This window comes from Schistocerca cancellata, chromosome 3 (assembly GCF_023864275.1).
Source record: "Schistocerca cancellata isolate TAMUIC-IGC-003103 chromosome 3, iqSchCanc2.1, whole genome shotgun sequence".
In the NCBI taxonomy this organism is placed as follows: Eukaryota; Metazoa; Arthropoda; class Insecta; order Orthoptera; family Acrididae; genus Schistocerca; species Schistocerca cancellata.
The window spans coordinates 543,328,541-543,346,371 of NC_064628.1; the positions used below are offsets into that span (position 1 = coordinate 543,328,541).

Below are 17,831 nucleotides of genomic sequence, written 5' to 3' on the forward strand. Positions count from 1 at the left end.
ACACATGGCCTGCACCTGAATAGAAAGAGGAAAAGTAAGTTAGCTTCTCTATTAGCAGAAATTGTTAGGGGTCCACAGTCACACAAGGGCTGATCCCTGTGGTTAATGGGTTCAGGCAAACAGGTTTTTTAGGTTAAAGCCAAAGTCCAGATAGATATCAATCAAGATAAATAGAATAAAAGAAACTTAAAGTTAATTGGGGTAAAGCTAAGGGCAGTATCAACGTACTTCATCAAAATATCAGGGGAATAAAAAATAAAGTAGATGAACTATCAGTGTGTTTAGATGATCTCAAAAATAAGAATGAGATTGATATAATCTGTCTGTCTGAACACCGTGTAACTGTGGGCATGGATAGTTTCAGTATAAGTGGGTATAATTTAGCATCTTACACTTTTAGATCTAGGATGGATAAAGGAGGAGTTGCCATTTTCATAAAACAAGGGTATACATCCAAAACTGTAGAAGTAAGCAAATTTTGCGTTGATCAGCACTTTGAGGTTTGTGCATGTGAACTTCAGCTAGATAATGTAGTATTGATATTAGCAACCGTGTACAGGTCCCCATTAGGAGACTGGGAGCTGTTCATAAAAAAAAGTGACTCCCTATTATGCTGTCTGTTAGACAAAAAGAAGTTATTAATCTGTGGTGATGTCAATATAAACTTTCTAAGTAATTCTGATAGGAAAAGTGAACTAGAAGTGTTATTAACAACATATAACATGTATAGCTCAGGACAGTAGCACGCTAATAGATAATGTATTAGTACAGAAAGAGGATGTAAAACAAACACGTGCTTTTCCTGTGGTAAATGGATTGTCAGACCATGATGCACAACTGATTTACTTACAAAACCTAACAGGGTGTACAGTTCGGAAACCATTAAGTAAAAGTGTGAGGTCGCTCAACCCAGTATCTATACAGCACTTCAGAGAAAGCTTAAGAAATGTTAATTGGGGATATGTACACAATGAGCCAAATGCTAATGATAAGTGCAAAATATTTCCTGATAAATTTATATCCCTCTTTGAACATTGTTTCCCAAAGAAAATTACTAAGTGTAACACCACACACTTTACAAAGAAACCTTGGATCACTACAGGTATTAAAGTGTCTTCAGAAAGAAAAAGAAAACTGTACGAGACAGCTAGAACTAGTAAAGATCCAGAAGTAGTTTCACACTATAAAAGTTATTGTAACATACTGAGAAAAGTTGTAAGGAAACCAAGAAATACGTATGTTAGAGAAGAAATTAACAACTCTGGCAATAAAATCAAATCAATATGGAATGTTGTTAGAAGGGAGACAGGAAAAGTAACCACTGTGCTATGTAGCATTACTGTTAAAGAGAACGAGACCATCCTAACCAACAGTACACATGTAGCTAATGTATTTAACTGTCATTTCTTAAGTGTAGGAGAAAAAATTGGTGAGAACAGTTCAAAAGAAAAAGCTAGGCAGTACATGGAAGAGTCTGTTTTGAAAAAAATTAGTCAGATTAAGTTTCACCTAATGACCTCTTGTGAAATAATTAAAATTATTAAATCTCTGAAAAATAAATGTTCTGTTGGAGTAGATGACATCTCTAATAAGATATTAAAACAATGTGGAGCAATTACAGCTGATGTTCTGAGTCACATATGTAATGCATCACTAACTCAAGGTATTTTCCCAGACAGGTTAAAATATGCCATTGTCAGGCCTCTCTACAGAAAGGGGGACACCACAGGTGTCAATAATTATCTGCCAGTATCCTTGCTTACAGCATTCTCAAAAATCTTTGAGAAAGTAATGTACTCAAGAGTGGTTAGCCATCTCAACAGTAATGGGATACTTAGTAAATCACAGTTTTAATTTCAAAAATGCTGTTCCACTGAGACAGCAATATACAATTTCACTGTCCACTTAATAGAGTCTTTAAATAGTAAAATGTCACCAATAGGAATTTTCTGTGACTTGTCCAAAGCATTTGATTGTGTGAACCATGACATTATGTTATAGAAATTACAAATTTATGGTATAAATGGAATAGCATACGAGTGGTTCAAGTCCTACCCATAGAACATTAAGCACAAAGTTTCCTTATATGGGTCAAGTGATTTAAATAAGTTTGCCACTTCATCTAACTGGGGTGAAATTACATTAGATGTTCCACAGGGTTCAATCATGGGTCCCCCTCTGTTCTTGATATATATGAACGACCTACCTTCCTATTGGAACAGGAAACTGAACTGACACAGTTTGCTGATGATACAAGCATCATTATTAATCCAGTAAAAGAAAGTCCAATTGAAAATGATAGGAATAAGGTCTTTGGAAAAGTCATTAATTGGTTCTTTGCAAATGCGCTTGCTCTAAACTTTGAAAAAACACAGTAAATCCAATTATCCACTGCAAAAAGTACAGTTCCTTCAATAAATAAAACACATTAACAGAAGTCAGTAGACAGGGTAGAGCATACTAAGTTTTTGGGTGTACATGTAGATGAGAATCTTAATTGGAAAATTCATGTCTTGGATCTCCTAAAGCGACTAGATTCAACAACTTTTGCAATCAGAATAATTGCAAATTTTGAGGATATAGAAATTAGGAAGCTAACATACTTTGCATACTTTCACTTTCCGATGTCATACGGAATAATATTTTGGGGTAACTCAACATTTAGACAAAAAGTATTCACTGCTCAAAAGAAAGTAGTTAGAATAACAGACTCACAATACATCTACTCACAAATTAAATTTGTTCTCCACAACATGGACCAGTTTAAAAACAACAGTGATATTCATGATTGTAACAGCAGAAAAAGAAAGACTTGCACTATCCTTTGCTCAACCTACCTTTGGCACAGAATGGGGTAAAATATGCCGCTATAAAAATTTTCGACAAATTACCAGATGAAATAAGGTGTCTGACAGACAGCAGTAATGGCTTCAAAAATAAATTGAAATCATTCCTCCTTGACAACTCCTTCTATACCGTAGATGAATTCTTAAATAGGAATAAATAAAACTATAAATATAATATGTGCATTTTATGCCATTTAAGGGAATGGGGCAAAAAATAGAAATATTAATCTTTAACTCTGTATTGTAATATAACTAACTAACTAACTAACTAACTAACTTGTTTCATCTGATGTCAAACTCCTCTTGTCGCTTTTTCTCTACTAGTTAAGCAGTTTTTTGCTGTATCATTAACAAAATCTGTCTAATCTTCAGAAGTACTTAGCAAAGCAAATAAGAAGTAGTTAATTGCTAAAATTCTATGTATTTTGTTTATAATTAACAGCTTCATTCTCAAAACAAATTAGGTTACATAAGCTCTGTATAACAAAACACCAGCTTGGTTATTAGCCACCAGTCCTAAGCAGTGAAATTATCTGTGTTACACAAACAAAAGCATGTACAAGTAACAGCATTAATGTCTTATAGTTATTTCACTCTCAAGTGACATAATGGAAGAAAAAGAATATTACCATGTTAGAGTGTTTCTAAAAGCAGCAAAACCGATGAGAGCAGAACTAATGACAAAAAGTACACTCCTCAGTGATGATAGAAGAGTTGGCTGTTGGCTTGACACAACCACTCCATTAGTAATATCCTTCTTGCTGTTCAGTAGTGATGGAGGCTGGAATTCAGTCATATTGTGACCTAAAAATGGGACAAAAAGTTAACAAACGGGAATATAAATGAACCATACATTTGTTAGTTCTTCCTATTTAAACATGACTAGCAGAGAAAACGACAACTATTCTGTATTATAGCATCATTTTTTTTTCTTCATCCTGGCATTTTAGTGCTTTCAATACTCAATCAGAATGCAAACATTATAAGGAGACATAATGGCTGGTGAGTACTAACCTTCAGGAGAAAAAAATTCTAATTCTTGTTGACAGACGTTTATTTATTTACTTTAGCCCTGAGAATATTGTGCGGTACAATGTACAAATGATACAGGCCAAGTCATTAACATTAAAACACAAAAATGTGGCAGAGAATAAGCTATAGTAATAAAATTATATAAAACAGCTCATTAAAAACTATGTAAACTACCCTAGCCTAACTTAACCTACGAGAGGAGCGAGGATGTTTTATTGTATCTTATAAGTAGAGGAAGACATCAGGAAAACATTTAAGTGAAAGTTCTCCTCTTGGTTAATGGTGTAAAACATTGCCAGGAATTTAAACTAAATGCTAAGAAATTGGTCAGTTTTAGCGCAACAACCTAAAGAAAATCAGTGCTGTGCAAAATAAGCTTGGGGAGCTAGAGAAATGCTCAGGAAGAGAATCATTAAAATTAAAGGCAACAGTTAGAATATTTCACCAGAATGTTCAGTACACAAACAACAACACAGATGAATTAAAAATTTTATTGAAGGAACAGAAGAAAAACATTCTAGTAGTCACAGAAAATGGGGTATAAGGAAACCAAGTAGACATCTACAACTTGAAAAATTATGCAAATATGAACAGTTTGAGCAGAACATTGCATAAAAATCCTACAAATCAACTAAAGCCATCCAAAATACCACAAAATATACTACAAAAGTGAGCTTGGAAGCTACAGCAGGGGAAATAAAAATTGCAGGGAAGATGTGCTGTGTATTGGGCCTTTACCAATCACCAAATGGTGAAATAAAACTACTCTGAACAACTACAATATTCAACCAAGAGCTTTCAAAAACATATACTTATCACACGTCTTTCTCCCTACATTGTGCTCAGTCGACTGCCAGCTTTTTCCTGGCCCACGGTGAGAGTACAGGGGTGAGGTATGGGTTTACGGTGGGTTGGGGTGAAGGATAGTGTGTGGCACTAGCTGCGCAGCATTTGTGCACCGCCGCCGTCAGTGTGTCAGTCAGTTTGCCGTGGCATACGGAGCTCCATCGCAGTCTTTAACACTGGTAGCATGCCGCGACAGCGTGGACGTGAACCGTATGTGCAGTTGACGGACTTTGAGCGGGGGTGTATAGTGGGCATGCGGGAGGCCGGGTGGACGTACCGCCGAATTGCTCAACACGTGGGGCGTGAGGTCTCCACAGTACATCGATGTTGTCGCCAGTGGCCGGCGGAAGGTGCACGTGCCCGTCGACCTGGGACCGGACCGCAGCGACGCACGGATGCACGCCAAGACCGTAGGATCCTACGCAGTGCCGTAGGGGACCGCACCGCCACTTCCCAGCAAATTAGGGACACTGTTGCTCCTGGGGTATCGGCGAGGACCATTCGCAACCGTCTCCATGAAGCTGGGCTACGGTCCCGCACACCGTTAGGCCGTCTTCCGCTCACGCCCCAACATCGTGCAGCCCGCCTCCAGTGGTGTCGCGACAGGCGTGAATGGAGGGACGAATGGAGACGTGTCGTCTTCAGCGATGAGAGTCGCTTCTGCCTTGGTGCCAATGATGGCCGTATGCGTGTTTGGCGCCGTGCAGGTGAGCGCCACAATCAGGACTGCATACGACCGAGGCACACAGGGCCAACACCCGGCATCATGGTGTGGGGAGCGATCTCCTACACTGGCCGTACACCACTGGTGATCGTCGAGGGGACACTGAATAGTGCACGGTACATCCAAACTGTCATCGAACCCATCGTTCTACCATTCCTAGACCGGCAAGGGAACTTGCTGTTCCAACAGGACAATGCACGTCCGCATGTATCCCGTGCCACTCAACGTGCTCTAGAAGGTGTAAGTCAACTACCCTGGCCAGTAAGATCTCTGGATCTGTCCCCCATTGAGCATGTTTGGGACTGGATGAAGCGTCGTCTCACGCGGTCTGCACGTCCAGCACGAACGCTGGTCCAACTGAGGCGCCAGGTGGAAACGGCATGGCAAGCCGTTCCACAGGACTACATCCAGCATCTCTACGATCGTCTCCATGGGAGAATAGCAGCCTGCATTGCTGCGAAAGGTGGATATACACTGTACTAGTGCCGACATTGTGCATGCTCTGTTGCCTGTGTCTATGTGCCTGTGGTTCTGTCAGTGTGATCATGTGATGTATCTGACCCCAGGAATGTGCCAATAAAGTTTCCCCTTCCTGGGACAATGAATTCACGGTGTTCTTATTTCAATTTCCAGGAGTGTAGTTTACACAACGACACTAGATTGCAGGCAACTGTGCTACCAGCCACTGCACAAGCGCTCTGCGCATTTGCGCAACTCGTCGGTGGAACTAAACACTTTCGGCGTGTTCCAACTTTGGCGACACTAGTTGCATAAGTTTTGAGGTTGTGTGTGTTCGTAGGGTGTAGACAAACTGAAATATGACATGGGGAACGGAGAATAGTGTTTGTTTTTTGGATACCTATGCTTTGCATAGGTGTTTGTGGGATTTCAGTGATGCTAATTACAAAAATAAGCAACATATTGCTGCTCCTGAGACCTTCACGTGCGGTCAGAACATAGATAGTTTGACAATATCTGAGACGCAGGGCGATTGAATTATCCTTCAACATCCTTACAACTTATTCAGACTGTTTCTGACCACCCTGTATAGCTCTAGAAGATGAACTGATTATTTAAAAAAAATAATAATAAAATAAAAATAAAATAAAATTAAAAAAATTTACATACAATGCCGAAAATTCCACATATAAACCATACCACTGCTTTCATCCCAGTAACTGATACTAAGTTTCAAACCTAATAAAGTAACTAAAAGTCAAATATTCATCTGGCTTGGATGATGTCATGTCTCATCTAAGAAATGTAGGGAAAGTATACTAAAATCCTTAACACACATGCTGAAGTGTGCAACAGAAGAAGATACATTTCCAGCAAGTAAATTAAAGCCAGTATTTAAGAAAGGAAACAGAGATGACTTAGGAAACGAGAGACCAATATCTTTGATCTCCACCTCTGCAAAAATCTATAAAATGCTGATAAAGAAAAATCAACAGATTTAGCTAAACATCTTTGGAGTTCAGTTGAAAGGCAACAGAAGACTTGAGGGACATTCATGGACCTGTCTAAAGCATTTTACTGCATGAATCATTTGCGGCTAATGGAGAACTTCTATCAGTATGGAATTTGAGGGAAACGCTAAGACAAAGTCAAATCATACATAACGAATAAGAAACAATGCACAGAAATCAGGCGTTCAAGTGTGGGAGGGGGGGGGGGGGGAGATATAATTAGTTACAGATTTGGGTTACAAATTATCAGACTTGGTGCATCACAAGGTTACAATCTTGGGCCAATACTATTTATTCTCTATATATAAAGCAGAAACTTACAATGTATGCCAATTATGCTACAATTATATGTGCAGCTGAGATAAAGGAGGAGCTTGAAAAGGTAGCACTGCTAAATATTGAAACTGCACATAAATATCTAGTACAAAATAATCTTTATAAACCAAACAGAGCAAAATGTAGAACTCAAATATTAAATTAAATAGAGAGGCAATTAAAGAAGGAAGCAGCACAAAAATTTTACGAACTACTGTAAATGAGCATTTGACATGTAGATGAACTCTGTAGAAAGATAAACACACAGATTTAATTCATGCACAAAACAGCAAAAGTTGTGGATGGTTAAGTCCTCAGGACAGTGTAATATGGACTTGTATCCCTTTAACTTTCCTACTCACCCCATATATGGGAAAGTGCACAAGCTAGCTACTTGAAAAGAATATTTAAAATCCAGAAAAGAACTGTAAAGTGTGTAGTGAAAATACCACCCAGACAGACTTGCATACAAGTAAGTAAAGAAGTACATGACCAAACAACAAGAGGAGAGGAAAATTATTATTAGGTGTCAATTATTACACTCAAAGTGACCATGAGTGCTCCAAATGAAGCAGGCAAAAGGTTTTTAACAAGCTACCAAAATGCATTAAGGAAGAAAAGGAATCAATTAAAAAAATTCATTTGAAAGTGCATCTCACAGAGAAATGTATAAAGTGCAGAGTGTCACTCAATGAAACATGGTACACAGTAAAACATCCCATTTCAGCTGTCTCTAGTAATATTTTTTCTTCGTTTTGGTATCACTGTATGTTGACTTTTATTAAGACATCTGTGACTGTAATGATGGATAATTTGGTGAACTATATTCTGTTTTATATGTTACTGCATATATTTGATAGAAATTACAATGAATATCTATTTATAAATTTAATATTTTCCATAATACATGCAGCTAACAGGGATTTGCTATTTTATGATCAAATACACACTTTCAGCTATGCAATGACCAGTTTCAGAGATGGTAGATACATAGGTTATGTATCTTGAACAATTTTTTGTTTATGTTGTCTTTAGTACACAGTGAAACACTTGTATACGATACACAGTGAACCACTGTAGACTCATGGATGCAGAGAAATTCAGGCTTATCACAGTTTATAAAGTTGCAGAATGTGCCGATTAAAAGTTTCTGAAGACAGTGACACCAACAAATGTAACTTCTGGGTGTAGAAAATGTGGAATTTATCCACTTAATGTTAGCATCTTCTAGAAGTTTGATTTCCTTGTGTCTGTGGTTTCAGACCACTCTTTAAATTCTGATGGTGTGCCTAATCCAATAGAAACACTGGATTATTATGGATGCACGACCCCTCCAAAAACTTTGGAAGATGATATGCAAAATGTGGAGGCAGTCAGTTGACGTTCATACACTGATAACAATAGCACCAGCAAATCCTATATCTCACCAAAGGTGTTTCATGGTTTCCCAAAAGCACCTAATAAAAAAATAACAACACTCAAAAGGGGGAAGCATCATATTGACTTCAGCATCTGAGGAGGCAGCTATTGAGGGGAAAAAAAAACTTTCAAGGATAAAATTTAGAAGAAAAGATAATAGAAGTGTGAAGAGAGCGAATAAGCAGAAAACTAAGCATTGTGAAAGTAAAAGGGCTTCAAGCAAAACTGATGAATAAAATGATAAAGGTGGGCTGTCGTTCCATGGATCAGGGACTTTTATTCTACCTTCATCATTTTTTCAAGATGGCCACTAGTGACAAGAGTAAATCGTGTCTTAAGTGCAATAAATTAATAAAAACCACGGAAATATTCATGATCTATGGATTATGGTGTAGAAAACAGTTTCACAGTGACTGTGTTGGTCTAAGCAACAGTGAAATACGTCTCGTGAGAAATTCGAAAGAGCAAATTAAGTTTTGTTGTGAAGCATGCGAGTCTGCCTTGCATGTTCAGCTAACGAAAGAGGTAGGAACTACAACGGAGTGGGAAGCTGTACAATATTTAAGGGAAAGTGCGTCTAGTGCAGAAGTGAGTAATATTAACGAGACAAAAAGCTACAGCCACGTTGTAAAAAATAGTGTTTGTAATAACAGTAAAGAAGAAATCGAAAAGTTAAATGAACGATTAAAAAGTCTTCAGCTAGTTGCTGGTATACTGAGACGAAATATCACTAAACTTGAGAATGAAAACCATGAGTTAAAAACATTGGTTGCGAGCAGTAAACACCAAAACAGCATAAACAACTTAAACACGCATTCCAGTGAAAGTAATTGTCAAAATTGCCTAAATAGGCCGAACTCAAATGCCAGTGAAAGTAACGGGCAAAACTGCGTAAATAGGCCTAACTCAAATGCCCTTCAAAGTGAAAACAGTGGCCTAAAGTGTGTAAACAATTCAAAAACTATTTCTCGTGTAATGCCAAACAAAGTGACTAAAAAAGTGCCTTGCTCACAACGAAATACATGGAATAAACCTAATCTCGTGTGCACAAACGAGTTCAGTGTGTTATCAGAAAGCAGCAGCAACTCCATAAACATTGAAAGTGAACAAGCCACCCAACGTGAAGATAAAAACATTGTAAGGAGCTGCAAAAGCTTCGCCAACAGCCAGAAACAGCGAACAAAGAAACACAATGTGCATTTTCTAGCGGACAGCCGCGGAAGAAAGCTAGCAAATATTCTACAGGATGTGAATATGGATCTTCGTGCAACTGGCATCGTAAAACCTGGTGCAAGGACAGAAAATATTGTTGAAGGCATCTCAGAACACAAGAATACAACAAGGGACAGTGACTTTGTTGTTTGTGTGACTGGTGCAAATGATGTAGCACATAATGAAGCCAAAATGTGTATAACAGGTTTGAAAAATTTTTTAGATGTAAGGTGGAAAACACTATTGTTGTGACGATACCTCATAGACATGACTTGATCTATAATTCATGTGTTAACAAAGAGATTCGTAAAATAAATATTAAAATCAAACAACTATGTTGCATTTATGCTAAATGCAATGTAGTGGATATCAGCAGACTTGAAAGAAATTTGCACACTGTACATGGTGAGCATCTAAATTACTATGGGAAAACATTTTTGTGTCAGGAGATAAACAAAGTTGTAAATGAAATACGAGCACGCAGCAGCCTTGTCTTAAAAGACAGTCCCACAGAGCATGACTGTGCACCTCCTTTTTTAAAGAAAACGACATTACAGACAAAGGAAAGTTAGAAACCACATTAAGTGGAAACTGCAGCAGTCTAATTCATTCAGATAATTGTGAAACCCTAGATCATGTAGCGAAAATAAATGAATACAGAAGGTTCTGTGAAAGTAGAATACCATTATGTAGCAGTGACAGTTTCCTCCTCCTTCATATAAATGTACAATCTCTTAGGTGTAAAATCAATGAATTACAATACTGGCTCGATAAAATCAACTGTAGTGTTCTATGCATCAATGAACACTGGATGAAAGACACTGAAATAGACTTGTGTGCTCCTCTTGGATATTCGTTAGTTACAAGCTACTGCAGAAAAAGTATTACACATGGTGGGGTCTCAATATATGTCAAAAGTGACCTTGAATTGCATTACTCAGTTATAGACCTTAGTAGAATATGCCTTGAATCTACAATAGAAGTAGCCGGTGTGGTAATGCACGAACAGAAAACTGTTATTGTCTCAATCTATCGAATCCCAGGCTCTGATGAGATAGCATTTATAGAAAAAATTAATACTTTAATATTGTTGTTGTCAAAATATAAACAGCATAGAATTGTAATTATAGGTGATATTAACATAGATATAAGGGCAAAGAGAAAAAATGTAATTCATATGATTAACACTCTGAAGTCATTAAACTATTACTGTCTCAATGAAAAACCCACTAGACTGAATGCATGCCTTGATAACATAATTAGCAATGTACAAAGAGACTCCACACAATGTGATGTGATAGAATTAGGAATATCAGATCATGCAGGGCTCGGGCTTCAAATACACTCCTGGAAATTGAAATAAGAACACCGTGAATTCATTGTCCCAGGAAGGGGAAACTTTATTGACACATTCCTGGGGTCAGATACATCACATGATCACACTGACAGAACCACAGGCACATAGACACAGGCAACAGAGCATGCACAATGTCGGCACTAGTACAGTGTATATCCACCTTTCGCAGCAATGCAGGCTGCTATTCTCCCATGGAGACGATCGTAGAGATGCTGGATGTAGTCCTGTGGAACGGCTTGCCATGCCATTTCCACCTGGCGCCTCAGTTGGACCAGCGTTCGTGCTGGACGTGCAGACCGCGTGAGACAACGCTTCATCCAGTCCCAAACATGCTCAATGGGGGACAGATCCGGAGATCTTGCTGGCCAGGGTAGTTGACTTACACCTTCTAGAGCACGTTGGGTGGCACGGGATACATGCGGACGTGCATTGTCCTGTTGGAACAGCAAGTTCCCTTGCCGGTCTAGGAATGGTAGAACGATGGGTTCGATGACGGTTTGGATGTACCGTGCACTATTCAGTGTCCCCTCGACGATCACCAGTGGTGTACGGCCAGTGTAGGAGATCGCTCCCCACACCATGATGCCGGGTGTTGGCCCTGTGTGCCTCGGTCGTATGCAGTCCTGATTGTGGCGCTCACCTGCACGGCGCCAAACACGCATACGACCATCATTGGCACCAAGGCAGAAGCGACTCTCATCGCTGAAGACGACACGTCTCCATTCGTCCCTCCATTCACGCCTGTCGCGACACCACTGGAGGCGGGCTGCACGATGTTGGGGCGTGAGCGGAAGACGGCCTAACGGTGTGCGGGACCGTAGCCCAGCCTCATGGAGACGGTTGCGAATGGTCCTCGCCGATACCCCAGGAGCAACAGTATCCCTAATTTGCTGGGAAGTGGCGGTGCGGTCCCCTACGGCACTGCGTAGGATCCTACGGTCTTGGCGTGCATCCGTGCGTCGCTACGGTCCGGTCCCAGGTCGACAGGCACGTGCACCTTCCGCCGACCACTGGCGACAACATCGATGTACTGTGGAGACCTCACGCCCCACGTGTTGAGCAATTCGGCGGTACGTCCACCCGGCCTCCCGCATGCCCACTATACACCCTCGCTCAAAGTCCGTCAACTGCACATACGGTTCACGTCCACGCTGTCGCGGCATGCTACCAGTGTTAAAGACTGCGATGGAGCTCCGTATGCCACGGCAAACTGACTGACACTGACGGCGGCGGTGCACAAATGCTGCGCAGCTAGCGCCATTCGACGGCCAACACCGCGGTTCCTGGTGTGTCCGCTGTGCCGTGCGTGTGATCATTGCTTGTACAGCCCTCTCGTAGTGTCCGGAGCAATTATGGTGGGTCTGACACACCGGTGTCAATGTGTTCTTTTTTCCATTTCCAGGAGTGTAGAAAAGTCAGCTGCCTGGACTGTCATTAAAAGGGAAATAAATAATACCAATAAAGAAAGGAGTATTCCTATTGACTGCAATATTCACAATGAATATTTTGTAAATAGTGTCACCACCCCACCCATCAATTCTGCCTCTGATGCAGAAGCATTGCTCACTTGTGCAAAACAGACAAGAAGTGAGAAGTTCACTTGGACCCGAATCACATTAAATGATATTCATAAGTCAATAAACAAATTAAGTAATTCCAAAACAGAAGATTATTATGGACTCAGTAATCTCATCATTAAATGTATAGCAAAAGAAACTGAAATGCCACTTCTCTCACTATCAAACAGAGTACTTGATGAAGGAATATTCCCCGACTGTCGTAAGCTCACAGTTACACTACATGTGTATAAAAAAGGTGAAAGAAACCTCCCAAATAACTACAGACCCATTTCAATAGTACCAATCATATCCAAGTCAGTAGAAAATTGTGTGCATAAGCAGATATACAGGTATTTTGAAACCAACAAAATTTTCAATGAACAACAGTTTGGCTTCAGGTCACACCTATCAACCATAAAAGCAGTAGAAGCTTTGGTAAGCAATGTTTATGAAGGGTATGAAAAAAGGGTATCAATGTCTGGAACACTTATTGACCTAAGTAAAGCTTTTGACTCGGTGTCACGACATACTCATCAAAAAGTTAAAATACTATGGCACTGAAGATGACACACTCTGACTATTCAGATCTTATCTAAGCAACAGGTTACAACTTGTATATGCAAATAAGCAGAGGTCAGAAATACTCCCTATAGAAAGAGGAATACCCCAAGGCTCTGCTCTTGGACCTTTTCTGTTCATTGTCTATGTTAATGACTTCTCGAATTACATACCGTGTAAGAACATACTATATGCTGATGATATGACATTAATAAGTACAGGAGAGAACTTACAGAGTGAACTGGACAAAAATAGAGAAATGATGCAAATGGCTAATTACTGGTGTCAGGCTAACCAGCTGTGCATAAATCAAACAAAACCAGAAGAAATAATATTTAATCTCAAAGTAACTAAAAATGAAAACAAAACAGTGAAATTACTTGGACTAATCATAGACCAAAAGCTCTCATGGGAAGGACACACCAATTATCTATGTAGTAAACTAGCACAAGTACTTTTCTTATTGTATAAATTAAGAAACAGTGTGAGCAAGCAATTGCTACTCCACTCATACTATGCTTTTTTTTCATTCCCAACTGCAATATGGAATACTGCTTTACGGTAATTCCCCAGGGGCTGAATGTATTTTCAGATGGCAGAAGAAAGCAATCAGGTGCATGGAGGGGTTAGCACCCAGAGAGTCCTGCAGAAATTATTTTACATCTCTTGGCGTAATGACAGTGCCAAGCATGTACATATATAATTATCTAATATATGCCAGAGAAAATCTGAAAAAATTGAACATGAGATGTGATGTGCATGCACACAGTACAAGAAACAGTCACCTGCTGGACTTGCCTTCCACAAGACTTGCTGTAGTCCATAATAACTATAAGTATTTAACCATAAAATTTTTCAATAAGTTACCATGCTCAGCTCATACAGTACCACTAAATAAATATAAGAATACATTGCAAACCTGGATAAAAAACAACGAATTCTATTCAACTGAAGAATTCTTAGAAACTTATCATCAAAATATATGTTTTACCTAAGTTATGAAGAAAATGTTTTGATATTATATAAGCTAGTTATTTACTGTGATTCTTTTCTTACGTGTGTATTTAATTACTGTATAAAACATTGTTTTACATAATGCTGAAGAAAAGGTCTTTAGTTCCTTTTCTCCCCTTTCTGTAACTATTTGAATATCATACTGAAACTAAAACCCTCTGTAAACTTTGACGAAGCCAATTGTATGAAAAATACTGAACGGCTAATAAAAATATTCTATTCTGTTCTATTGCATATGGCTACCAAGAGACTATAAAATTATAATCTCTGTCCAGTCAATTTTAGTAGACTTTATGTTCACTAGGCAAAACTTTTTGTATTTTAATGTCTGTAATTGTATTTAACATAGATATTAATGTTTTATGTGCGACCTACGCTACTCAAGTATTAATAATCTAAAAAAATCATAACCGTTTCACTGTGTACTATGCATGGTACACAGTGAAATATTTGCAATGTCTTTTTAGGGTTCTAAGTTCATTTATTAATTAGCTGCCACATTATTTTTGTTGGCAATGAACTGTTCTTTTAAATAAATACAAACATTTTGTTCTGTAAGAAAAAATCACCAAATGCAATATTTGTTTCACTGTGTACTACTCTCCCCTACAGTATGAGTGAGTATTAAATTCAGCATTAGATGTTATACTGTAACAGAAAATATGTAATAACCTCATATGTAAAAATCTGAATGCTTGATGCTCTGCAACTTTAAGATATTTATTAAAGTACACCTTCTGAACATCAAGAGCTGCATCTGATATGCCTATTTGTCAAATCGGTATTTGGGTGTATCACCAATCAGTGGCATTTAATTCAAAGGAACAAATAACTGTAGGTATGTCAACTTCTACAACATGACAATTGTATATATAATAGCAGAAACATAAGTCTACTTACATTACGTTATCTGTGGCAATGACGTCTGTATCAGTTGTCAATTTTTTATGATGTTCAGATTGGTGTGCATCTAGAATGCAAACCACCAAGTGGACACCTAGAACTCAATCACAACCATGTCTATGTTAAAATGATAGAATATGAAATCTATCCTATCCCATAGTACACAGGCTGTCAGGTATGGTGCTGCCATACAGAAGCATAAGTAAGCAGACTAAATGTTTTGCTATTATATATACAGTTGTCATGTTGTAGAAATTGATGTACATACGAATGTTTGTTCCCTTGCATCAGATGGTACTGGTGATGGGTTATACACTCAAATACCGGTTTGGCAAATAGACATAGCGAGTGCAGCTCATAGTGTTTAGAAGATGTCCTCTAACAAACCTCATATGTGCCTATAAAGTGTAATGCAGTTTCCTTTATTGCACATTTATTGTATATACATTGTATTTAAGCCTTGGTGTAATGTAGCATGGTACATGCAGTCATCACACAGATATTCGTCAGTCTTACTCATTGTTATGATGCACCCTATGCTCTCAGCTGAAAATTATCATCTAGAGCCCATAAGCAGAGACTAAATAAACAAATAAATTGAAAGCTGTTGTTAACATAATCTAAAGGAGGCTTTCCTCACAGAAAATTATTTTTGTGACAAAGCAGATTCTAGTGGGATACAATATGTCTTGCTAATTCAGATGTTTCGTATTACACTTCCTCACAAGGCAAATAAGTGTATGTAACCACTCACACTGCTCCTCTTTGTGTATGTTCTGTTTTCACTCTTAGAATGTTTTGCAGTCTCTCTCTCTCTCTCTCTCTCTCTCTCTCTCTCTCTCTCTCTCTCTCACTCACTCACTCTCTCAATCAGTCTGTGATTTGCTTTACTGACATGTTAATCTTTCTGTCAATTCCATCTCATATCTTGTTGCAGTGTTGTCAACAAGTAATTATATGACATAATCGAAGCCAGTTGTAGCTCAATAATCATTAGCTGGAATGCAAGAGATAAGAGAAAACTGAACCAATAACCAATTGGAAATTAGGTGCACAACAGAAAACATACAGGAACAAAGTGGGTTTAACTGAAAATCTTAATGCAGGGGGGAAAAGAGCCTTTATTCAGTAGTGAGTGTCAAACTGCTGCAGACAATGAATTGCATCATTAAAAATTGACTCATCTTACAATAAAGTTTAAGAGTCCAGCTTCCTGTATTCACCTCCATTCCTCTGTGTTGTTACCATTCTCTTCCATTAAAGATCCCTTCTATCACCATTTAAATAACTCCGTTTGGATCTATCCTTTTTGCTGCTACAAAATATCCTCTCCCACAGTATTGTTATGAGGAGATGGTTATCTGTCATTCTTTACAGGCCAGCTACGTCTCTGCAACTTTCTAAATCTAACAGTGTTTTCATATTCAGTCATCATTTACCTCTTTCTTCATTTGTGCTCAGATGCTATTGATGGTTTTCAACAATTTGGCTGCATTTTCAATATTATGTTCTTTTCAAAATCATTTCAATTGCATTCATTTGCTTTTGTTAGCATTAAACAGTCCCATTAGAAATAATTAATTAGTCTTATTGGTGTTTTATAGACATTCAGTTTCAGCATTCTATTAACTATTTTACTATTTAAAGTCTTAAATTAGCAAAATATGTTCTGTTTTTACCTTGGGTTCTGTCTTTATTTATGTCTGCCATAATTTTCTGAATGTCTCTTAGATAATCTAGATATTTTAATGTACTTAAAAATGCAATTTTTACAGACATTTAGTAAGTTAATAGTACTTTATTCCTATGCTATCAGTGTTACAGCCATAAATTTTGTTTTTGTTTCATTTGACTGGCTTCTGCCTCTGGTACAGCATTAAGTATAGCAAAATTACTATATGTTCGGCACTGTAATCTATATTACTTTTTAACTACACTGAAAGTAATTGCCTTAAGTAGAAGTAATATTTTGTTAAGCAGTATTTATACATCCATCCTTTTGTAAACAAAACTTCTTTTAAAATAAATGTCCACCTCCATTCATTATTATGTATTTATTCATTCTGAAGAACAATGTTACCTTCACAGACATATCCCACCTTCAAGTATCTTCAAAAAATTCTGATAAAGCTACTAGTGATAATACTTTTTTTGCATGGTTTTGATGAACTGGATAGGAATCTAACTAAATGCAGAATGTAAGCACACTAAAATGCTTATTTCTCACAGTGAGGTTCCCAACAAAGTAGATAGGTAATAGCCCATCAGCCATTAACAACCTGTTATTAGATCCAAATACCTCGAGTGACTTAGATGTAAAGGTAAATGGTCTGTTGAAGCATCATGGTCAAATACTGATGGCAAAAGTTGTTCTCAGTTAGGCTCATATCACAACAGAAAACTATTACTGAATCACATATAATGACTTCGTCAATGTGTTTAGATATGTTCCCTGAACATATTATCACAGCATTTCAAGTTCTGTACTGAACCAAGAATGTACTTTTCAAAGAGAAGAAACTTAGCGCCAGTGAGTCTGAAGAGTAACTGCTGAAAGGTGAGTTAATAAGCTTCTTT

General features: G+C 38.1%; 1 protein-coding gene across 3 annotated transcripts in view; it reads right to left on the reverse strand.

Annotated features, from left to right (window-relative positions):
• The window catches only part of LOC126175375 (fatty acid hydroxylase domain-containing protein 2), a 189,431-nt gene that overhangs the window by 96,039 nt on the left and 75,561 nt on the right, over positions 1-17,831 (reverse strand). For all 3 annotated transcript variants that reach the window (XM_049922147.1, XM_049922145.1, XM_049922146.1), the window contains exon 2: positions 3,476-3,650. In XM_049922147.1, coding sequence (XP_049778104.1) covers positions 3,476-3,642 — 167 coding nt within the window. In that variant the 5' untranslated portion in view covers positions 3,643-3,650. The remainder of the gene's footprint in view (positions 1-3,475; positions 3,651-17,831) is intronic.